This window comes from Siniperca chuatsi, linkage group LG3, assembly GCF_020085105.1.
Source record: "Siniperca chuatsi isolate FFG_IHB_CAS linkage group LG3, ASM2008510v1, whole genome shotgun sequence".
NCBI classification, from domain to species: Eukaryota; Metazoa; Chordata; class Actinopteri; order Centrarchiformes; family Sinipercidae; genus Siniperca; species Siniperca chuatsi.
Genome location: NC_058044.1, coordinates 991,237 through 1,016,364, shown reverse-complemented (window position 1 = coordinate 1,016,364; position 25,128 = coordinate 991,237). Strand labels below are relative to the sequence as shown.

Sequence of the window (25,128 nt, the reverse complement as noted above, 5' to 3'; positions counted from 1 at the left end):
TCTTTAATCAGCTGAGAGTAAAACAAGAATACTTAACTCAACTATTTTATTACAGGAAAAACATAACAAAGGTACCCCAGTATAGATGCTCAGAGGAGGCAGAGATAAGAAGAGTGTACACATTTCCTCCAGACCAGGAAGCTACAACATGTGAGTGTGGACAAAATAATAGAAACCCTCAGAAACAGCTGAGCAGTAAAAACCAGTTTGATGAAGAAGCCTAAACTCATTCATCCCTGAAGTCCCTCCTGCTTCAGCAGAAATGTGCCAGCTCAATATCTTTTAGTCTTATTGTCTCGGTCTGACTCTACTTAAACTGATGTGGATTCTCTTTTAATCTGAACCTGAACGACTGCAGAGCTTCAGATGAGCATCATTAATCCCTTTGTGTTTACATCTTTGCAGATTTTTAGATGGTCAACATTTAACAAAACCTTTCCAACTCCACAGCTGTCTGGTTTACATGTTGTATCTTGTTAGCTAACCAGCTAGTCAGCAGTCCAGCCTGCAGTCAGCTGGTGTAGCTGACAGAGTTAGGACAGAGCTCAAACCAATAACCCCACTATGAGTTCAGGACTTTAGAGATGCTGTGTTCAGTCAGCGGTTGTTGGTCAACAAATACAGTGGTGTGAAAAAGTGCTTGCCCCCTTCCTGATTTCTTTTTTTTGCATGTTTGTCACACTTGTCACATGTTTCAGATCATCAAACAAATTAAATATTAGTCAAAGATAACACAAGTAAACACAAAATGCAGTTTTTAAATGAAGCATGATTAATTGATTGCACCTACACAATTTGATGCCCCTTTAACCCTTGTAAATCCCAACATTATTATATACTGTGTATACAGTATATACTCTTAGTGTTTAATACATAAACTCTCCAACAATGACCTGCAGGAAACTACTGCTTTATTTCACATCCATCAACATACCAACCTCACTCATCTCATTGTTTATTCACTCAAGGCATAAAATACCACACTAATAATAAAACCATCCACATTACTCAGTGACATTAATATCTCCCAGTGTCTCAAACCATGGAGTAAATAAAGGAGAATGAAATCAGGTATGTCTCTTTCTTTGGTGAATGCAATGAGCTTCTGTACTGAGAGACCCTGTTCCTTTACAAGTATTGTGTCGCCCGTGTCAACCCACTCTTTTTGCCTGAAAATAAAAATAAAAAAGTTGTACAAAAAAAACTGTGACTGACCTTCTGGTCCTGAGCTGGTGTCTGACAGACTCTGCACCAGATCGTTCCTGGGTACCTTCTCTAAAACCTTCTTGGTCACCTTCAGAGCTCCATGAAGTTTATAGGTGTTCACCATCAGATTCACTGTTTTCAACCTGTCTGCCTCCTCCAGCTCGGACACTTTGATGGGTTGGTAGCCTTCCAGGATGTCCGGCTGCTGCAGAAACCATTTGAACTTTGTGAATTCCTCCTTCTTTAAATTTTCCAGAGTGTTCAAAAGGTCCTCTGGCGTCATCGTGGCTTCCTGCAAAAATCAGGCAGTGTTTTCAACCTGAAGGAAAACTGTAACACAAATGTATCAGAGCAGCAACAGGAGTTCTGATTGGCCGACAGAGGAGCTGTGTTTGTAGTTTGTAGTATTTGTGTGCAGAGTCTGGCCAGTTAGAGCTCCTGCTGCTGCTCTGTGGGGTGGACTTAATGTAATTTTGAAGTGGCACACCGCTTACACTTCTTTCAATTAAAGAGAGCCATCTTTGAGTTAAAGCACCACTAAATGGAAACTGTAAATGTTAAAGCAGGATGCTAATGAATTCCTTCATTCAAAAAACACACTTATAAAGAGTTGAAGTCACATTTTCCGTTAGCTATTGTTCCACCAACGTCTAGATCTCGAAATATATATTTATTATTACCCTGCAGGAATAATAAGGTGGCCAAAGGAAGAGATACAGACCACAGACGTTAAGACGCGAAAGCTCCTCACCATGCATGAAGGGTTCCACCCCAAGTCCAGCACCCTGAGACTGTACGCTAGCCGTAAGGAAGGCGGCCGTGGATTAGTGAGTGTGAGAGCCACTATCCAGGATGAAACATCCAAGATCCACAAGTACATCCAAGATAAGGCCCCAACGGATGACGTGCTCAGTGAATGTCTCAGGCAATGGGGAACAGAGGAAGACGTGCTGGAGGAAGGACCATCATGGGAGGACAAACCCCTACATGGGATGTACCACCGGAACATAACTGAAGTGGCTGAAATCAAGAAGTCCTACCAATGGCTAGAGCGGGCTGGATTGAAGGACAGCACAGAGGCACTCATCATGGCTGCACAGGAGCAGGCCCTGAGCACCAGAGCAATAGAGGCCCAGATCTACCACACCAGACAAGACCCAAGGTTTAGGCTGTGCAAAGAGGCCCCTGAGACAATCCAGCACATAACTGCAGGGTGTAAGATGCTGGCAGGAAAAGCATACATGGAGCGCCATAACCAAGTGGCTGGCATAGTGTACAGGAACATCTGCACTGAGTATGGACTGGAAACCCTGAGGTCAAAGTGGGAAACACCTCCCAAGGTGGTAGAGAATGACCGAGCCAAGATCCTGTGGGACTTCCAGATCCAGACTGACAGAATGGTAATGGCGAACCAGCCAGACATCGTGGTGGTGGACAAACAGCAGAGGAAAGCCGTTGTGGTTGACGTGGCGATACCAAGTGATGGCAACATCAGGAAAAAAGAACATGAGAAACTAGAGAAGTACCAGGGGCTCAGAGAAGAGCTGGAGAAGGCCTGGAAGGTGAAGGCAACAGTGGTGCCCGTGTAACCGTCGTACTTCTGCGTTGTGTAGATCTTGCGGTGTGGTGCACAAGGAGCACGTAACACAGTGGAACGTTCGGAGGCGCTCTCCGTTTAATCTGGTTGACAATAATAGATATGATTAACATGTGCTTAAGTGTCGATCCAGCCCAAAACTCTTCCCAACACGGGATTTACAAAAAGGGGCAACATACCTGGTTGACAATAATAGATATGATTAACATGTGCTTAAGTGTCGATCCAGCCCAAAACTACAGGAAACACAATTGACATAGTTAGCATTCCACGCATACCTTCTTCCAATCAATAAAGCACGATGACGGAGCGACATCGGTGCTCAATATAAACTTAAATGGCAGTATAACAGTGTAGTAATGATAAATTAGGACAAAATAATAACAGAAAGACACTTAAAACAGGGGATTACACAAGATGACTTACCTCTTCCCAACACGGGATTTACAAAAAGGGAAGAGGAAGTCGCCCGAGTGCTCCGATGACCACGGGCACCACTGTTGCCTTCACCTTCCAGGCCTTCTCCAGCTCTTCTCTGAGCCCTTGGTACTTCTCTAGTTTCTCATGTTCCTTTTTCCTGATGTTGCCATCACTTGGTATTGCCACGTCAACCACAACGGCTTTCCTCTGCTGTTTGTCCACCACCATGATGTCAGGCTGGTTCGCCATTACCATTCTGTCAGTCTGGATCTGGAAGTCCCACAGGATCTTGGCTCGGTCATTCTCTACCACCTTTGGAGGTGTTTCCCACTTTGACCTCGGGGTTTCCAGTCCATACTCAGTGCAGATGTTCCTGTACACTATGCCAGCCACTTGGTTATGGCGCTCCATGTATGCTTTTCCTGCCAGCATCTTACACCCTGCAGTTATGTGCTGGATTGTCTCAGGGGCCTCTTTGCACAGCCTACACCTTGGGTCTTGTCTGGTGTGGTAGATCTGGGCCTCTATTGCTCTGGTGCTCAGGGCCTGCTCCTGTGCAGCCATGATGAGTGCCTCTGTGCTGTCCTTCAGTCCGGCCCGCTCTAGCCATTGGTAGGACTTCTTGATATCAGCCACTTCAGTTATGTTCCGGTGGTACATCCCATGTAGGGGTTTGTCCTCCCATGATGGTCCTTCCTCCAGCACGTCTTCCATTGTTCCCCATTCCTCACACACACACACACACACGCACACGCACACGCACACGCACACGCACACGCCTATCCTCGTCACCAACTGTAAAACCCAAGCCATTAATAAAGAAGACGGATCAGTTTTGTGTCCGCACCCACACTCTGAAGACGGAGCTTTGAACCCTCACTTACACTAAAAGGATTCAGGCTGTCAGACCAGTTCTGCCTCTCAATCACATCTCAGCAGTGAAGTCAGCTGAAATTAAAATTGAACTTATTACCTGCTGCTGATTAAATCTGACTAAACTCAACATGAAAAGGCTCATTTTGGCCAAAAAGTCACATATTATAGAATAATTAGTAAATTAATTCATGAATATTCAGATCTAGAAATAGTCAATAACAATAGAGTCAATGAAGAGTGACACACTGCTCTCATCTAGTATAGACAGATAATATATAATATATATATTATGTAGCCCCAAAATATAACGACTGACAGCAGAGTTTCTTCATCAGAGGTGTGTCATGTTACCTGTCAGGGCTCTCACCTGTTAAAGTCACGTCCAGATGAGGTCAAAGAGACTTTCTATCTTCGTCTGCAGACGCTGACAGACGCTGCTGGTGTCTGTGTTCATCTGACCGACAGCCGTCACATCCTCATACTTTCAAATCCAAATCCAGAAACGTCAGTGTGACGTGAGAGCAGAAACCCAGTGTGAGCTGCAGAGCTGCCAGTCAGCAGCAGGCGGCAGTGTTGCAGAAGCTCTGGCAGTCAGCGCTCTGATGGGAGAGTTTTCACAGCAGCTGGAGACGCTGACAGAGCTCCACAAAGTCCAAACTGCAGGAACACTGAAGCCCCAAAAACAAGAAGGAAAAGAAAAACAGGTTTATGATTGAATGTGGAGGACTGAAACTAACCTGCACACATCTGACACACATTTACAGTCAAACTGTCTCTTTCAAATATTTGCTCTGTATTAATTCAATAACAACACCACCAATGTTCGGTGGCTGAATTTAAAGGATCAGTTCACATTTTTCAAGTCTTAATATCTTAATACAAAAGTCTGTACGTTGACAGAGTGGTTGGTGGCTGCAGCAGTCTGAGTTACACAAATCAAGAGTTGATCTACAAAGTTACAGTCTGTTTTAGAACAAAGTTCCCTCTTTGTGTTTCTGTACCTCCACTGCAGCTCAACAAGGAAATTTCATTGTAATTCAAACATGTTTTAGGTCATGAATGTGTTGAATTTACAGTGTTAGCAAAGGGAGAGAAAACTTATTCCATAAGTTCAGATTTGAAGGTGAAAATTTGGAAAAATCAGGGGGCTGAAACTTTGTGATGGCACTGTGTTATTTCTAATCATTCTTCTCAGTCACATGAGAAACATACAGAGCTCTGACTGGGAGGAAACTAATGAAGCTTTCTGACACCAAATTCCCTAAAAATGTTTTCTGAGTTTTTGGCTTCACTGTAACATCTAAGAAATGACGTCCTGAACGGTCTTTTGTCTGCAGGACTGTTCAAAGGCTTCACTAACATACTTTGACTTTTTGATGATTCAACTTGAATGACTTCCGTAAAGGAAAAGAAAACACTTTAAAAAAAAGTTGAAGTTGAACCCTGTCTTACTTTGGCTATCCATGTGTAGAAACATGAAACCAGTCAGTATATGCCTGTTTTTATAGAACAACTCCATTAACTGGGGTGAATTCGGCCCGAGAGGAATAGGACCCAAATGCAGACAGTTGAGGCAGAAAGCGTCAGTTGAGTGATTTCATTGAGAAATGGAGGTACATAGGCTTACAGAGTAATGAGACTGGCAAGGGTCGAAACCAGGAAGGCAGTCTAAACAGGTGAACACATCCAGAGGGTGGGCAAGAAACCCAAAATCGAAAAAGATCATGCAGAGGTTCAAAACAGGCAGGTAACAGTTTTAAGTCTCAGATAACAACTAACAGAATCCAGAGGCTAGAAAGCAAAAGGCATGAGACACAGTCCAACTTTAACAAAGTGGCAAGGGAACAATAGAAGTGGACCGGTATATGTAGAGTGACTAATGATGACGTGGGAACAGGTGTGTAGATGGGTGGGGCAGTCAGGTGATGGGGAAAGGAGGGAAAGTCCGAGGGCACATGGTGGATGGATGGGAAATGGCATGAAGGGGCCTTAGGACTGAGGACTGTGGCTGGAGAGGAGGGACAGAGAGACCGAATGAACGAAAACACAACTGAGGCAGACGTTGTGACACATGTATAAAATCTATGACAGTAGAAAATACTTGACATGGCAACTATCTATTTATCTATCGATTGTGTGTTTTAATGACTACTAATGCTGCATTCAGGTGGTGTTTGAATTATCAGAACTGGGAAAATTCATATGAACGTCCCCTCAAACTGGAACAACAACTCGGAAAGTCTGCAAAAATTTTGGTACATGACTTGCTACTAATACTAATATTATACTATACTGTACTAATACTGTATACTAATACTAGAAACAGCTATGAACATGTTGTTTAAATGCTCTGACCAATAAAATGTTGTTTCCACATTACGACTTAAAGCTCACGAACACACCGAAGTCAGAAGAACGAAGAAATGGGACCATCCAAGCAGCACTTGAATGCACCATTCACAGACCTGTCACCTGATACAGGTTAGTTCCTGTTTATTGTAATGTGCTCCAGAAGCCACATGGAGGCGCTGGAGACCCATATGTGGCTCCATCTGTGCAAACTTGTGTTTGTCCAACTTCATTTTAAGTTCTACTGAAGTTTGGATTTCCCTTCATTAGAACTAAGAGGCCCAAAACAGGAAAAGCAGATTCAGACCAAAAGGAAACTGAAGTGTTTTTGGTTGTGAAGTGAATCAGCTGTTTGTTGTCTGTGATTGAGGTGAACGTTGTAGTCGTTCAGACGAGCCGCAGCCTCACAGCTTCTATCTTCTTCAGTTTCATGGAGATGCTCCACTATTATCACCTGCTGCCTTCCCTCATCAATAATACATCACATCTGCAGTTCACTGACCCGCCATACTGCCTGATCAGTCTTACATTGTGTGAGTGAGTGAGTGTGGAAGCCTGCCTCTGTATTTACTCCCTGCTGTACTCCATTAAACCCGGTTTCATGTTCTTGTTGTTGATCTGAGCTTAGTGCTGCTGGTTGGGCCTCAGTTTAAAAATACACCAAACTGAATATTTGGATAATAAGTATGTACAACCATCAGCCATCGCCCCAAAGTACTAAAGCCAACAGAGCTGTACTCTTTTTACAGCTCCAAACTACATGACATTATGGCATTGCTCTTATTTTGGTAGTTTGGATTATATTTTAGTACTTTTGTTCATAATTTCTGTCAGTAATAATAACATCATATTCACCAAGTAATATTAATCCCGAAACATCAGATATAATAGTAAAACTCTGACAGGGAACGTTTTACTGCACAATGAGCACTTTAACTTTTCTTACTTTAAGGACTTTTTGCTGATAAAACTTACATACTTTTACTTAAATAAGTTATGAATGCAGGACTTTTAGTTGTAGTGGAGTATTTGTACTTTTACTGAAGTAAAGGGTCTGAATGTGTACTGACAAGAACTAGGAATTGAGATCATCATCCTTCTGTCGCTTTCAGCAGGTATTTCTGCCTCCGGAGCTGCAGAGTCTGGATCTGTGGTTGTGGGCCACCTGCTGCGCCCGTGTTCCTGCTCGACAACTGCTGCTACAGTTGTTGTTGTTGGCTCTGTCACTAATACTGTCATTATTATTCCTTTGACTGTCATTCCTATTATTATTACTTTATTAATATTAAAATTACCACTACCATTATATTATTACTATTTAAAAATTCTAGGTGGATCTCTCTCTCTCTCTCGAAGTTTTTCCTTGCCACTGTCGCCAAGTGCTTGGTCAGGGTGGGAATTGTTGGGTCTCTGTAAATAATATAAAGAGTATGGTCTAGACCTGCTTTGTAGGAAAAGTGCAATGAGATAACTTCTGTTATGAATTGGTGATATACAAATAAATAAAACTCAATACTTCCTCTACACAAACTCAGGTATTACCATTTATGACATTGAGTGCAACGATCTGCAGCGGAGACGACAGAACAAACAAAAGAGCTCACATCTCATCAACAGGTGCTTTAACTTCACTTCCTTCCTTAACCAACCGCAACGTTTTAAACAGGATCGCCTCGACCCAAACCACTCGGGATCATGTATTTTATCACAAACATAGAACTCACCCTGCACTCCTGCAAGGCCTTCACAGCATGACGTCCTGGAGGTCCTGCGTTACGTCACCCTGCCTCAAAATCAGGTACTGCCAGTCAATAACATTGTCCTCTGGCTGGGTTGATCCCAGTCAGGATCAGCAGCAGGCAGATTGTAAAATCTATAAATCTGTGAACATCATGGAACTTGTGTACATATTAAACCTGCTGCATCTAAGTCTGTCACCAAAGCCTCTACATGCGCCTTAAAAATGGCACTGCTCAGTGTTAGAAAAAACCTTCCTCATTGATGAAAGCATATGTGCCAATAAATACTAAACTTTATTTATACAGCACTTCTCATAACATAGAATGGAGCTCAAAGTGCTTCACAAGGGAAACAAAACAATCAACGTATTAAAAATAGGAAACACAAGGATCAAATTAGTAATAAAAACAAATTAATAATGATAAAAACAATCTTAAGATATAAAAACCATATAACCAGTATGCAAAAAACAAAAATATCAAGTAACAACACTGATGTTAAAATAAAATAAATAAATAAGTAAAAGGTGCAATTAGTTAAAAGCAAGTTCATAAAAGTACGTTTTGAGCTGGTTCTAAAACTATCAACAGAAGTTGCTGGTCGTATTTGTGATGGGAGTTTGTTCCAAACCTATGAAAGCATAACAACAAAAAGCTGCTTCACCATATGTTTAGTAAACCAGCGCTGAACGACCTGAGGGGACGGTGTGGAACAAACTCAGATAAACAATCAGAGATGTATGAAGGTGCTAAACCATTTAGTGTCACAGTCTGTCTTGTTCTCTCCAGTCACTCCCCTTCACTCTGCACTCCCTCACCTGATTATTAATTCCCAGCACCTGTCACCCATCGCACACCTGCACGTAATCAGCCACTCTACTCACATATATAACCCAGCTCCTCACCACAGTCAGTGTCCGGTCTCGTTCATGAAAAGGGATAGAACGCTTGTTCCCCTGAATCTTAGAACCACTTGGACTTACTTCTCCCGAACGAACTCAATTCCCAGCTACCGCTACTCGGTACTTCTTCCCTGGCTCCATCGTGTTCCTGTCCTCCGTGTGTGTCGCTCCAGTCCCCGTGTATCTCCTGTCATCCGTGAGTTACCAACTCCATCCATTGCTCCAGTCTCCCGGCTCGTGTTGAGCATCTCCTCTTGGCTCCCCACTCATCTCCAGAGCTCCGCCATCTCCCTACTAAGGACAGTAGTCTTCCCACCATTCTCCAGCTACGCTCTTGGTGTTTCAATAAAAACTATCATTATCTTCCTTGTGTCTCCGGCCAGTTCTGTCCGTAACATTTAGGGCCTTAAAAACAAGTACAATCATTTTAAAATCAATCCTCAACGTTACAGGTAGCCAGTGTAATGACGCTAGTGCTGCTCTAATATGTTTCTTTTCCTGGTTTTTGTTCAAATTCTTGCTGCTGGATTTTGAACAAGTTGCAGCGTGTCAGTGTTTTTTTTTTTTTTGGTAATCCAGAATAGAGAGCATTACAGTAATCTAGACGAGAGGAAACAAAGGCATGGGTCAGCTTTTTGGCATCTTCCAAAGAGAGTAAGGGTCCAACTCTAGCAATATTTCTTAAATGATAAAAAGCAACCTTTGTAACATTGTTGACATGGGATTTAAAATTCAGCTCAGAGTCTAGAATAACACCCAGGTTTTTTACTTCAGGCTTGCTCTGTAACAATGACATATTCGTTCATTTTTCCAAGGCATAACCTGTGATTTCCTTTTATTTTTCTCAGGTGCCACTATGTCAAGAGCTGATCTTAATTTACAGTCAAAATGATTTACTTTTTCAAGAATCAATGAGATTTCATTAGAGTGAGGTTGGCTAAGCATGTGATTTGAAAAATTATTGGCTGAAGACTGACTAAAAAAACGCCTTTTAATGAGGCTTAATGGTTTGTTGCTGTACCAGTGATATTCATTTTAAAAACAGTAGTGATCTGATATATTAATTCAAAAGAATGTAAACGGTACATAAAATCCATAGCCTTGCTGTCCAAGATGTTATCAATATGTAAATTAATATCACCAGTTATAAGAATCTTATCATAGTTAGTAAAAGCGATTGACAGCAATTTAGAGATTGGGGGTAGGAATTAAGCTGTATGCTTTAGTGGTCGATGAAAAGTGATCAACAGCACCGAGGTTTGACTTTACAATATAATACCCTGGTATTCAATCAATAAAAACTACCAAAATGTCGGAGAAAATGGCAGCAAAATCTAGCTGATGTTCAGTGATAAGATCACAGCAAAAATCATATTTGTAAGTGTTCGGATGTTTAACAGAGCCACGTTTACCTTGACTGTATTCTGCTTACCTGACTTGGCTTGAAACAGCACCTGCTGATTTTAAATTTTCACATTGCACAAGAAGCAATGGTTTCGTATGGGGTGCAGTATGTGGACCCAAATGCAGATGACCAGGAAACGGTATGAGGATAATAATAATACGTTATAGAGCACTTATCAAAACAAAGTACAACTAGTCTAGTGCAGTGCCAGATATGCCCACCCAGTGCCTCAGTCTATCTTAAAGAATGCCATGATCAATTGTGTCACAAGTTTTTCAAGAATCTGCAAAATAAAAGGCCATTTTGGGAGATAGTTATCCAGGGTGGGATCAAGCCCAGGTTTTTTTTTTTGTTTTGTTTTTTTAGGACTGGCTAGACACAAGCAGTTTCAAAGTAATCTTGGACGCAGCCAGTAGACAGCAAGCAGTAAAAAAAAAAAAAAATAATTAGTAAAAGGGGCGCAATACAATCCATAACTTCCAATAAAAACCTAGTTGGGATTTTGTCCAGAGGGCTGGAGGACACTCTCATAAGAGACATGATATCTGTGAGTTCAGGCAGCGTAACAGTAGAAGAATTGCTTAAAGAATCCCTGAGCGGGTGATCCACATCTATAAAGGAAGGATTGGGGGTGATATCAGATCTTATTAATTCCACCTTTCCAGCAAAGTGCAAAAGAAACTTTTTCACAATCAGCAGGAGCACAAGGAGAAGCAGGGTTAACTAACTGTTTCACAGTCTTAAATAGGAATCTGGGGTTGTGCTGATGGGCAGAAATAAGTGCAGAGAAATGACATGTTCTTGCATCCTTCACCATCCTATTATAAAGGCGTAATAATTCTTTCATGGCCACAAAGTGGACCTGGAGACCTGATTTCTTCCATCTGTGTTCTGCTCTTCTGCATTTCTTTTTACAGCTTTGAATACTGTCATTTAACCATTGCTGTTTTCTAGTCTTTGAGTTTGGTCTATTTTTCAGAGGAGCTATGAGATCTAAGGTTGAAGAACACAGGTAGTTAAAATAATCAACCAGGATGAACAGGCAACAACAGGTAACAGGCAGGTAGGCAGATATAGGTCCAGGAATAGGAAATGGGTTACCCGCTGGCAGTGGTAGAAACCAAGCTAAGAGTCCAACAAGGCTAAACAAATCTGACAGGGAGCCTGCAAAGTGTAAAGTCCAAAATCCAGACATGAAAGACAGGAACAACAATGATGCAACAATAAACAAAGAAAGAGACCCTGACTAAATACCCTAGGGGAGGTGAGACAACAAGACACAGGTGCAAACAATCAAGGAGGGGCCAACAATCAAAACTGGAGGGAAAGCAAACAAAGACAGGAAGTAAAACCACAAGACACACAAGGTGAGGAACACACTACAAATTAAAACAGGAAATGACAAAACCTCAAACTATAACAAATAGAAAGGGCGGGGATTGCTGCTCTCTATGCTGACCACTTCAGCTTTTGAATGTCTAGCTGTGGTTGTTAAATCTGTCTTTCCTACCTTGCTGCTCACAGTGTATCAGCCCCCTAAGCTCAAAAAAGAGTTTCTAGATGAATTTTCTGAGCTGCTGTCATAACATTGCCATTGACTATGACTGCATTGTCTCTCTGGTGACTTCAGTATTCTTATTGACAATCCCACTAACTCAGACAGAAAACTCCTCCTTAATGTGCTAGAAACCTTTGAATTTTCACAGCATGTTACGGGGCCCACACATAAACAAGGACACTCCCTCGACCCGGTTATCTCTGAAGGCCTCGATATAACAGTAACTGCTATTCTTACATCTTTTAATATGTCCTGCGTCCCCAAACATGACAATGTAGTCAGATTCATAAATAAGCGTTTTATCCATAACAACACTTCAGATATGTTTATTTATGAATACGCTAAGCATACACTCCCCACCATGTGATGAGATGATAGACAACTTCAACTCTGTTGTAAGTCAAATCATGGACAACATTGCTCCCATCAGAACTAAAGAGACCACTGGAAAACCCAAAGCTCCTTGGAGAATCAGGGAAAATATGAGGAGCCTATGAAGATCCTGCCGAAGGACTCAGTGTAAATGGCGAAAGACCGAGCTGCAGGTAGATTATGAAATCTATAAAAATACACTTAACTGCTATAACAAAGAAATGAAAATCTAAAGACAACATCACATCTCACAAATGATAAATGACAATAAAAATAATGCTCACTTTTTGTTCTCCACAACTGATAAACTGATAAATCCCAACAGATCAACTCCTGCTGAACTCCTCTCTTCAGATAAATGTAATGACTTTGCCACTTACTTCCAAGAACAAAATACTTTAATGTCGCGCAAAAGTGAATCCATCCTGTCTGTCCCGAACCGTCCGGGTTACTATGTGTAATTTTTCACCCGTCATCTCTAGTGATCTTGACGAGGTAGTCCAGCAGCTTAAATCCACCTGTTCTCTTGACCTTATTCCCACAAAACTGTTTAAAGGTCTCTTTCACTGCCTGTCAGATAATCTTCTGCATATCATTAATGCTTCCCTACAGTCTGGTGTTTTCCCCACTTCTCTCACGTGTACTGTTGTCACTCCATTACTGAAAAAGAGTAATCTAGACCCATTCACAACTAGCAACTATAGACGAAGCTCCAACCTTCCTGTTATTAGTAAAATCCTTGAAAAGATTGTCTACAAACAACTGCACTGATACCTAACCCTCCACAACCTGTATGATGCGCACCAGTCGGGTGTTAGGCTCTTGTCAAAGTAACCAATGATCTTAAAATCAGCAGAGATGCAAACAGACTTTCCATTCTTTTATTATTAGACCTGAGTGCCACTTTAGACACTGTTGATCATGACATTCTACCAAATAGACTTTACTTTATTGGCTTATCTGGACCTGTTCTCCAGTGGTTCTCAACATATGAACAACATTACGAAGACAGCTACAACTGTATCTTCTTTTAAAAGCAAACTTTGCTTTTCTCTCAGGCTTTTGGTAGTTAGGGTAGGATTATTTGTGTTTTCTATTTCATTTGGTTAATGTTTTCCATGTTTTACTATAAATCACATTGAGTTTACCAGTGTATGAAATGTGCTATACAAAAAAACTGACTTGACTTGAATTACTTAACCAGTGACAGGTGCATTATGGGTCCAGCCAGAGCTTTTAGCATCGGTCCCCTCTCTCAGACTGCCTGAACATTGGAGGGATTTCATGTGACAAAGTTCAATCTGACTGAACTCTAGAGAAAGAGGCTTATAAAAACAGTTTCAAAACAAACACATTTATTCATTTTCCTTTATTTCTGCAGTCTCAAAAATGTACTAAAGTCAGTTATAATGGCTTACATTACAAAAAAACAAAAAACAATCACAATTTACACCCTGGTTCAATTTCCTGTTCTGATCAACATTTAATTTAACTTTCTTGTGTAGAGACTTAAAAATATAAAAGCAGCCACCCTTTCTTCAATCAGCTCAGAGTAAAACAAGAATACTTAACTCAACTATTTTATTAGTGAAGCCTAAACTCATTCATCCCTGAAGTTCCTCCTGCTTCAGACAGCTGGACACTGACATCTGCTGTGATGATCCAGATGCAGCTTCCCCTCCCAGCAGAGGGATAATCAAAACCCACAGCCTGACAGTCCCCATCACCATCGGCCCTCCCTTCATGTCAGCGCGCCACAGCTTAAAAAATCTGTTCTGTTCTGGTTCACGAGGCTCTGCAGGGAGGAAACCTCTAGAAAGATTTCCATCGGATGGCAGACAGGATGGTGTGGATGAAGTAGAGGAGAGTCGCCACGTACGAGAAGACCTGAAGAGACGACGAGAACATTGGTGAATGATGATGTCACTGGAGGAAAGGTCAGGAGGTCATCCTCAGGGTTCATCCTCTGAGGACCACGACCCATTAATGACAGGTTAGTATTATACTTCCTCCATGGTGTGTTCAGGTGCTTGTGAGAAGCTCAGATATTTAAGAGTTTAAAAAGTCTGTGCTGCATTAACACAACAAAAACACAACTTTAACAAAACTGCTAAACGTTTCTTGAGATGGATCACACATCTCAGGCAAGTGGATTCTTTAAGATCAACATTGGAAATAGGTTGGCAGCATTGTTAAATGATTTTGTTTGACATTGTGGGAAATCCTCTCCTTTCTCTCAGAGTCAGATATTCAGATTGATTCCCCTCTCATGTCTGTATGCTAAATATGAAGCTATCACCAGCAGCTGGTTAGCCTAGCTTAGCATAAAGACTGGTAACAGGGGGAAACAGCTAGCCTGGCTCTGTCCAACGGTCACAAAATCCACATACCAGCTCCTCTAAAGCTCACTGACTAACACGTTATATCTGGTATGTTTGTTTGATAAGTCATCCTTTATAAAGGGTGTATGAGCATTAATGAATGGCTTTATGAGTATTCAAATATTTGCTAATGCTTGATACATCATTTAAAAGCCATTAATAAGAATAACTTTTGGGTTGCCAGGCTGTGGGAAATCCTCCAGCATCAAACTCACTGTTCTCCAGAAGGTAAGTGGTCAAACAGGCTACCTGATGAATTAAAGAGCTAAAAAGACAAAGCAAGTTTGATGCTTGAGAGGTATTTTCCACAACCTGGCAACCCAAAAGTTATTCTTATTAATGGCTTTTAAATGATCTATAAAGCATGATATGATAAAGAATGATTTACTGAATATGAATAAGTCCATTAATTCATGCTCATAAATCATTTATAAAAGATGACTCATCAGAAAGTTTTTGTACAGATGAAACAAACAAGAAATAACATGCTAGTCAGTGAATCATTAGAGGAGCTGGAAGGTGGATTGTGTTACTTTTAGAGAGAGCCAGGCTAGCTGTTTCCCCCTGTTTCCAGTCTTTATGCTAAGCTAAGCTAACCAACTGCTGGCTGCAGCTTCATATTTAGCGAACAGACATGAGAGTGGTATCAGTCTGAACATCAGAGAGAAAGAGAAGAAGAGGATTTCCCACAATGTAGAACTGCTCCTTTAAGATCGTTGACGGCTGCCACAGAAAAACATCAACCAGTGCTGCTGTTCATAGAAGCATCTGACTGCTGTAATGATGCTGTGAACGGACCAATGGGAGTTTAGAATGAACCAGTTAAGAGCCAATCATTTGGTTTCTCAGCTGGATTAGAGCTGGAAAAGAAAACTACAACCAGTGAGTTTTTCTGGACCCATCCATGTCTGTTGTCCTCCAGGTTCAGGTCTCTGTGTGGTTTTGTTTTATTGGTTTGAATGACATAATCATCACCAATCATCGGCTCTACAGTCGGTTCAACATCTGCTCAACATGCAACAGCCTGACTCACCACTGCAGAGATGTCCAGCTGGTAGTTTCGGAAGTTGCTCCCGTTTTTCATCTCCAGGGTCACTCTGGCCAAAGACACTGAAGCACTGAGGTAGAAGAAGGCAGCGATGCCATGATACGCAAAGTCCTGACAGACGAGGAAGAGACGAACATGAGAAACTCTCTGTGGTGAGACGTCACAGTTACAGTATGTGGTAGTGATGGGAATAACGGCTCTTTGAAGGGAGTCAGATCTTATGGCTCTGTTCCTTTCTGTGAGCCGTTCAAAAGAACCGCTCATAGTTATTTATTTCTTTTTTTAGGGGGCAGGGGTTACTAGGTTTATCTGTATCTAATATTGGACATTGAGCATTACATCTCCGCCATAATTAATAATAATTGTGCAATATTCTGTGTACTACTCCCGTGCAATATTAGTTTTCCCTTGTTAGTTTTTCTTATTTATTGTTACTGATACTATATACCTCAATTACTCTCGACAGTACATGCACCTCCGCTTATTACTATTATTTATTACATAATTAGTTACATTGTATTTTATACTGGACTTTCATCATCAACCAGTAAACCCACTTGGTACTCGACAGTTAGTTTATCTTATACTTATACCGACATGATACTTAATTTATTTTTGACCAGTTTTATAGTGTTTATAGTGTATGATATCGTTTTCTAGTACTTTCTCCTGTGTGCACTGACGTAAAGGTGAGCTACTGTAACAAAGAGTTTCCCTACGGGGATCAATAAAGGATTTCTGATTCTGATTCTGATTCTGATCTGTATAATCACTAGGATAATGATAGGGTAAGATTTGGATCAGATTCAAACTTAGACATTGGCTCAGCTCAGCAATAAGAGTCAGCTCCCTCGGCTCCACATTTAGTACCACTTCTGTTGGTCACTGCCTAAGTTACATTCTTCATTGCTACCATTATCATTACTATTATTTTAAATCTCTGGAAATTGCATCGTGCTACTCTATGTTCTCTTTCCTCCTGCCCCCCTGCCTCCTGGTTCTGTTCAAGGTTTCTGCCTGTTAAAAGAGTTTTTCCTTGCCACTGTGGCCAAGTGCTTGCTCATGGTGGGAATTGTTGGGTCTCTGTAAATAATATTAAAGACAGTACGGTCTACACCTGCTCTATAGGAAAAGTGCAATGAGATGAATTGGCGCTATGTAATAAAATTCAATAAATTGAAATTTTGTTTTTACAGCACAGTCTCGTTAAAGAGTACCGTCAAACACAACATATACAATACTACTGTAATAATATCAAAACAAGCTCACTACAGTTAATAACAGATCTTATGACAGCAGCCAATTGTGTTTAACTTGTACAGTGTGTGTTCAGTTTAAACAGTTCAATAAAATTTGCTTTTAATTCAACTCCTCTGCCTGTGAATTGTGCTTTTGGGTCCAAACCTCACTTTGCTAACATATAACAGAAATGAACTGAAACCAGTGTTTAACTGAAAGGAAAGAAACAAACTACAAACTGATGGAGGATCTGAAAATGATGAGAGTGACGGTTGCAGGATTTTGGCTAAAACAGCAGTAAGTTGAAGTTTTTCAGATTCTACAGTTCACAGTATTAACGTCAAAATGACTTGTCTGTTGCTAAAACGTGTGGCGGACTTACTGCTGCAGCCCAGCTGCCCTTGTTGTGATGCCCCCCGCAGGCGAACACCACCATCCAGATAAAAGTCATGATGAAGCAGAAGATGGAGACGAACATGACCCAGCCCTGAGGGTTCGCCGGCACCACCAGCGTGCACGCCACCAGGATCCATACCAGACCACCGAAGATCTGCAGGAACACCAGAGACTCATGAGAGGAGCTGATCATCATGCTGTGTTCAGTCAGCGGTTGTTAGTCAACAAATAGCTCCAATGCTAACTGCTGCTAAAACCATAATGTCTCCTTTTTACATTTCTGTTCCTACACCTGATCAATAAACAACATACAACATGTGATTCAGACAGACTTGGAGTTATTGGAAAAGGGATTTTTCCTTTTTGATGGAGCTAGGCTAGCAGTTTCCACCTGCTTCCAGTCTTTGTGCTAAGCTAGGCTAAATACGTCCTGGACCTGTCTGTACTAGACACACAGAGATGAAACTGATGTCCATCTTTACATGTCTGACTCTGAAGAAGGCAGAGAACGAGAAGATGCACCTACATGTTCATGTAAGTTTAGTCCTGGGACTATCATAAGCACACGTCACCACAGCTTACAAGTGCTCTGTCATAGCTTACATATTCAGCCTGATCTGATCTTCGGATCAATCAAACTTTATTTATGTAGCACAAGTCATACATCAAATGAAACTCCAAGTGCTGAACATAAAAAGCGTTAAAAAGTTACCTAAGTTTAAATAACAAACATTTAAAATAAAATAATATAATAAAACTAATAATGATTTAAGAAATAACAGTAAAAGTACAAATCAAAATAAACCCACACTAGATAAAAGCCGTTGCAGCAGTTTGTGTTATTTTAGTTAAGTTCAGGATTTAAGTCTTAACCACAAAGCAGGGCGTCGCTGCCTTCTTCACTACACTGATGATGATTGACAGGCTGCATTATTTATGGACTCCACCAGACTCACCTGCTCACACACTCTGTTTCTGTGTGTGTTAGTGTGTGTGTGTGTGTGTGAGTTACTGCATGAGTTCATGTGAAAGCAGCATTCCTCCTCTGGCTGACGTCTGTTGGGGTGTGACGTCTCTTGGCATTAAATCTGCAGAAAATCTTTTCACATCAGCTCGTATTTTTGTCACGATCTCTCCTCCGTCACGCAGGTTCACTCTAGGAATAATATCTAACGTCTGGCTGCTGTGATGCTCTGACCCCTGACCTCCTTACAGAGGCTAGGCCTACCTCTGTTTGTTGTATTGCTGATCTCCTCAAAATGGGTTCACATGAACATTAACTCTGGTTCTCAGCATTTCCTATAAATCCCAGGTATTCAGCTGTTCCACAGGATTTGGGCTGAGACTCAGCTCCTGTTAGCAGCACCTGGACCAGCACCCGGACCAGCACCTGGGCCAGCATCGGCACCCGGAGTCAGACCAGTGTACAGTACTTAAGCCAATTTTAGGATGTCATTCATCATTAGTCCAGCAACCAGGAGTGCTGGATTTAACTACTAAGACTTGTATTTGTGTCACTGCAAAAAGTGATGGTCCTGTTTTTTAACATTAAAATTGCTGCTCTGCCCACTCAGCTAAGTTGAAACGTTTTTGGGCGTTAAAGTTTGAACTTATTTCACTTTTTACCAGTTTATGTATCATATAAAAATACTTCTGAATCATAGATAAATCATAATGATCATAACTGAAAATATCACTTGGCTCCGGCTTTCTTTACAAACATTACGGATGTAATGAAACCTTTAAAGGCATCAGAAGCCATTAACACAGATTGTAAACTATGTGGACTTTTTAGTATCAGAAACGATGTAAAGGTCACGTTGGGGGGTCGGGGTGAACGTAAAGACTGATTCAGTGACAGAAAACGTCCATATCACTAAGCTGCTGCAGCTGTTTGAATATTAATTCCACTTGTTCCCAGTAAAACCAGAATCAGGCAGATCACTGGAAACAACAATGCCTATTGGACTTAAAACCAGTTCATTTGTATTTGAAATGGGGTGAAATAATTCAGGAATTACGATTTTAGGATTTAAACTTAATAAGTTGTGAATGAACAGCCGTCAGTCAGCAGCCTTCAGTCTCCACACAACAAACCAGCAGCAGTTACTATTGAATTCTTCTGTCTACCATGTTGTGCACAGGATGTGTCGTGTAGACAGCTGTTAACAGCTCGTGCAGCTGCTGCTTCTCACCAGTTCTGGCAGGTAGAGGATGTCCGGGATGGTCGTACATATTCCGATCCCGCTGGGGAGGTTCCCCATGGTGGCAGTGTTGGAGGCCATCCTGCTGCTGCTGCTGCTGCTGCTGCTGCTGCTGACACTGAGGCGGGACTCAGAGCTGCTGCGGTTTAAACCAGGAGGAGCCGACTGGATAAACCGGAATCCCCACGAGCCGAGCGGAGACACGCCCGGCGGAGACACGCCCGGCGGCCCGCCGAGCTCCGCCGAGCTCCGCGGGACGTCTGGAGGGTCAGCGTGAGACAGACTTATCAGTGTTTGACCCGCGTGACTCAGTTATCACCATGACAACCTGCAGCAGCAATAAGACATTTGATGTCAGTCCGAATATGTTCATAATGAAATATTTCATTCTTATCATTATCGGTAGTTGACATAGTGCTGATGGTAATTATAGTAACACAGAACAGCAAACACTTACAGGTGAATACAGACTGCACTAATAAACTGAATGTAGTGTAGCCAGCAGACAGCAGCAGTAGTGCCAACGGTACCAATAGCTACCAGTTAATGAATTAATACAGTCATATGTTTTATTATTTTTTATAGAGACACTACTTACAAGCCTCTGTATATGTATCAGATATAAATATATACAACATGAATGAGAGTCACGATGATGGTAAGACTTTAACACAAACTGAGTGTAAAACTCTCTGTAATCTACATTCATCGTCAGATCAAACAGATCAGACCAAAGTTAGAGACTCGGACTCTGCTAGATATCTGAGCAGTCCCAGTAACAGACGAGTTCAGTCAGTTTGTTGTCAGGCTTGTTCATTAACCTGTTCCGCTTCATCCGTCTGCCTGATCCCTGCAGGATCCAACGTTTGACAGACACTACATTTAAACAGCTGCGTTTCTGTATCGTGATGAAGATCTTTACAAAGCTGAACCTTATTTAGAGTCTGACAGGACTCCTGTTCCAAAGGAAGCTGATCATCTAACTTTGTATGACAAAACTACTGAACAATACAAAACACAGACTTACATGTAACATTATAACAGTAGAAGTCATGTAGTTTTACAGGAGTGGTAGCAGACTGAAGAGTAAACTGAAGGAGGGCGACCCTGACATGTTTATAGGACTTTTTGCACAGCAGACTTTGGACATTTCATTTATTGATTTATTATTTTCCTCTTGAATGTTTGTCCTTTATATTTCGTTTTTAAAAATTCTCATTTAGAGACTCGTCTTACGAGTACGCCCCAATGCATTTCAAGACACATAATGTTTGCGTGGCGACGTGACAAATAAATAATTGTCAAAGCAGGAAAAGCACAGGTGTAACAACTATCTAATCAATTACATTCAATATGCTATTCACCTGTCAGGTGGGTGACTCACACAGGACAAACACCACCGCTTAGCTCCATGAAACAATCCACCTTCCCACAGCTCCAACTGGTCTGTGTCTGTGTGCATGCTGCACGTTGCTTATTGATCAGGTGTACAAACAGAAATGTAAAGAGCAAACATTGCGGTTTAAGCAGCAGTTGGAGCTATTTGTTACCCAACCACCAGGCAGCAGTGACTGACCGCTGCACCGGTAGAGTCCTGAACCCACAGTGGGGCTGCTGGTTTGAGCTCGGGCCCAGCTCTGCTGTCAGCTGAACCAGGTACAGCATGTGAATCAGACAGAGTTATGGAGCTAGGCTATATATACAGTCTTTGTGCTAAGCTAAACCGATATCCATCGTTTCATCTGAGGGCAGGCTAACAAGAGCCAGTTAAAGTGGAACATATGGAGCCCTAAAGAGAGAGAGAGAGAGAGGGGATACCTTGGTATATTTTATGTGGTAACACCTGAGCTCAGGTCTGTTTGTCAGCCTGCAGCCTTTCAAACCTCACACTGGAAACAACAGTCGAGCTGTCGGACCAACACCTCAGATAATCACAGAGCTGGATCCGGTTTCAGCTGCTGTCATCCGATCCTCCTGCCTGAGAAACTTACTGCTGATGAAGACAACACTCTGTGGACATGTCTCAGAGGGGACGAGGACTCCCGAAACAAAACCTGGTCCACACAGGAACCAGAACTCCTCTGCTCCTCCTTTCAGGTGTTCTCTGTACTGTAAAAGTTAACACACTGAGAGCGATCGTTCTCGCTTGTAACAGAATAAACAAAACATTTGAACTGAGTGGTTGTTGACTCGTTTTTTATCTTATCAAACAATATATTACAGTTTCCAGTAAAAAGGACAGAGAAAACAAAATGTCACTACTGCATCGGCTCCATTTTCGTTCAATTCAGTTAAATTATATAAAATTTTATTTATATAGCGCCAATTCATAACAGAAGTTATCTCATTGCACTTTTCCTATAGAGCAGGTCCAGACCGAACTCTTTATAATACTAATTACAGAGACCCAACAATTCCCACCATGAGCAAGCACTTGGCCACAGTGGCAAGGAAAAACTTCCTTTAAGAGGCAGAAACCTCGAGCAGAACCAGACTCAGTGGTGGGCGGCCATCCGCCGTGTTGGGTTGAGAGAGAGCTCCCAGCAGTCTAGGCCTATAGCAGCATAACTAAGGGATGGTTCAGGACTCACCTGAGCCAGCCCTAACTATAAGCTTTATCACAGAGGAAAGTCTTAAGTTTACTCTTAAATGTGGAGATGGTGTCTGCCTCCCGAACCCAAACTGGGACCTGGTTCCACAGGAGAGGAGCTTGATAACTGAAGGCTCTGGCTCCCGGTCTACTTCTGGAGACTCTAGGAACCACAAGTAACCTTGAATCCTGGGAGCGCAGTGTCCTAGTGGGGTAATAAGGTATTATGAACACTTTAAGATACGATGGTGCCAGACCATTAAGAGCTTTGTAGGTGCGGAGAAGGATTTTAAATTCTATTCTGGATATTACAGGGAGCCAGTGCAGAGAAGCTAATACTGGAGAAATATGTATAATATCTCAATTCCTAGTTCTTGTCAGTGCACATTCAGACCCGTTACTTCAGTATAAATACTAATACTCCAAGTAAAAGTCCTAAAATAATGAGTCAAGATAAAATAATCTCAAAAATGAAACGTGCTAAAAAAAAGAACCATTGTGGTAAAAACAGATTTCAGACGATGAAGAAAGGCCTGTGTTGTTGCCATGGTAACAGTTAATGGGGACCCAAATAAACAATAAACTTTAAAATATGTATCAATGGCCTGTGGCTTCATGGGCTCGGCTTCCAAGATGCATCCCGCTGCTCCAGGATTCAGTTTCCACAGAGTGATGCAACCTGAGCTGCAGGCAAAGCCCCCGTTTCCCCTCGGCTCTGTTGTTGCTGATGGTGTCGTTAGATGATGAGACACTGTGTTATCTAATCTCCAGCTCAATCAGCAGAGCCTGAGCTCAGCGCCGAATGCTTCATGATAAGAGGATAAAAGCTTCAGTCCTGGATCAGTGCTGAGGATACAAATCTGCAGCTTACTCCTATAGCTCCACATTCACTGACATTGGCTTTAACATAAGACTGCAACTTTAGCAGCAGTTATTTATCAGTCTAAACTCCTGTTAGCGTCCCCTACAGGCTGCTGAGGTCATTACAGCCGCAACATGAACAAACATCCTGAGGATTTATCTGTTCTTAGAGTTTTACCAGCAGTGGAGCTAAAAATGTAGTTTGTCCTGAAGGGGGCGCTAGAGGAAAGCTCACGGAGTCATTCAAATCTAAAGGGTTCATCCTCTGAGGAGCAGGAAGGAGACCAAAGTGATGGACAAACTGGAATCTGATGGAAATCGGCAACTAAAAGGCCATTATGTCCTCAAGACGAAACATTTCCTGAGTCGAATATCGTTAAGAAACATGCTAAACAACTTTTCTGGTATCTAAGACATTGTGGTAGCCTTATTGTCCGTTGTTACCACAGTAGGTCACAGCTGACCTGCGTTTTCATAGACTGGCCACCAAGTTAAATGTTTGTCCTGCTGTTGGTGCTGCTGACGATCGGGCCAGTAGTCTGACTGGTAACCAGCAGCAGCAGACTGATGTCGAACGGAAGGAAAAGTTATTATCTGATGACTCAATAAAAAATATAACTGCAAAGTGTTGTTTAGGCCTTTGAATGGATATGTACAAGTATAATGTATGTATATTACACATACTGAATGTCTACAGTCGACAAAACAATCTCACCTCAAGGTCCATTTAGCAGCGGTCGTGGAGCTTTCGATCATATCGCACGATCTTCAGCAAATGGACTTTGCCTGGTTGTCATGGACATAAAGATGTTAAAATAAGCCTTTTCTCTGAGCACTTTAACACTTCCCGTCCACGTCGGCTTCAAAGCCGAGGCCGAAAGTTAAGTTGTTTCCAGTTACCTTTACAGTACGTTTTACATGTAGGGACTGCAGTGAATGCTAACCGCAGAGCCGGTGTGATGTTCAGTGAGAACGAACCTTGATGTGTTTAAGGTTTGAAGAAGAAAAGGCTGCGGGGCACTAAACACAAATGGTCAGAAAACATCAAATGATAGAGAAAGATGAAAAGAATTATACTAAAAACAACAGAGAGAGAGAGAGAGAGAGAGAGAGAGAGAGAGAGTGCTGCAGCCACACCATAGGTCAATCTTCACACTTCCTTTCATTTCGGCCTTTAAAACTAGAGTTAAAGTAAAACAGCTGATAAATATCTGGCCCGACCACTGTTAAAAACCTGTTGTTTTACTGCGTGTATTTGCTCACTATCATTTGAAAGTCAAATAAGTTCATGTATTCAGAGTAATGAGCTGCTGAAATCCAGCCGAACGGGTTTGTTTTCAGAACGTCGCACCAGAGTTTCCACATGAGCTCCTGATGGCGGCTCACAGGCTGAGACGCATGTCCTAACAGCGAAGTAACTAAAGGTTTAACGTCCACACGTTAGCAGAAGTTCAGAACTCACGACGTTACAGAGCATTATGTTTAATCTGAGTCATCTGGGGAGTGTCAGCTGACATCAGGCACTGTTGCTCTCAGTGCTGAGACCAGACCTTCATTCATCTGGAAGCAAAACAGGATCATCTGACATCTCAGTGAAGTAGAAAAGAAATCAATTGTGTTTCTTTTGGTTTATCGAGTGAGCGCTCAAAAGAGGATATTCTTGTATCTATAACGCACTATGAAACTAAACCACCACCATTAATTAACCCGTTGATCATCTTAACAACTAATATTTTGAATTGGCTATTTTATGGCAATATAAGTACAGTGAGCATGTTTTTAACAGATAACAGGAAAGCAGGTGATACCGTGCCGGCCCCTCATCTTCATCGATGCAGCCTCGTGTTGGAGGGCTTTATATCCCCTCCCACTTAAGGCTTATTGGTTTGGAACGACACTTAATGTGGCGGACCCACAGTCTGTACATAAAGATGGCCGCCGCGTCTCCACTTCCTCCCGCTGTACAAAGTGAAGCCAAAATATCC

The 25,128-nt window shown here is 41.8% G+C and overlaps 3 protein-coding genes and 2 long non-coding RNA genes across 6 annotated transcripts in view; 1 reads left to right on the top strand and 4 right to left on the bottom strand.

Annotated features, from left to right (window-relative positions):
- The window catches only part of LOC122873026 (NACHT, LRR and PYD domains-containing protein 12-like), a 657,912-nt gene that overhangs the window by 490,721 nt on the left and 142,063 nt on the right, over window positions 1-25,128 (bottom strand). The window lies entirely within an intron of this gene.
- LOC122873083 (E3 ubiquitin-protein ligase Midline-1-like) overlaps window positions 1-25,128 on the bottom strand; it is a 243,179-nt gene that overhangs the window by 99,411 nt on the left and 118,640 nt on the right. The window lies entirely within an intron of this gene.
- Window positions 1,189-9,188, bottom strand: LOC122873095. Its single transcript, XR_006377356.1, has 3 exons — window positions 9,171-9,188; window positions 4,467-4,767; window positions 1,189-1,498 (listed from the first exon to the last, which is right to left on the bottom strand). It is a non-coding gene; the product is annotated as an uncharacterized LOC122873095 (long non-coding RNA).
- LOC122873097 lies at window positions 6,063-6,570 on the top strand. The gene is made up of 3 exons (XR_006377358.1): window positions 6,063-6,172; window positions 6,267-6,354; window positions 6,489-6,570. It is a non-coding gene; the product is annotated as an uncharacterized LOC122873097 (long non-coding RNA).
- Window positions 13,779-19,880, bottom strand: LOC122873090 (myelin and lymphocyte protein-like). The gene is made up of 4 exons (XM_044189418.1): window positions 19,684-19,880; window positions 17,475-17,642; window positions 15,839-15,964; window positions 13,779-14,311 (listed from the first exon to the last, which is right to left on the bottom strand). The coding sequence occupies exons 1-4, from the start codon at window positions 19,771-19,773 to the stop codon at window positions 14,237-14,239; spliced, it is 459 nt and encodes a 152-aa protein (XP_044045353.1). The 5' UTR covers window positions 19,774-19,880; the 3' UTR covers window positions 13,779-14,236.

Bases quoted from the DNA above. Each gene is read 5' to 3' on its own strand.
- LOC122873090 (XM_044189418.1), bottom strand. From the start codon at position 19,773: ATGGCCTCCAACACTGCCACCATGGGGAACCTCCCCAGCGGGATCGGA. The intron at 17,643-19,683 runs GTGAGAAGCAGC...GTGTTCCTGCAG, and splicing joins TCCTCTACCTGCCAGAACTG to ATCTTCGGTGGTCTGGTATG. The intron at 15,965-17,474 runs GTAAGTCCGCCA...CTCGTCTGTCAG, and splicing joins AGGGCAGCTGGGCTGCAGCA to GACTTTGCGTATCATGGCAT.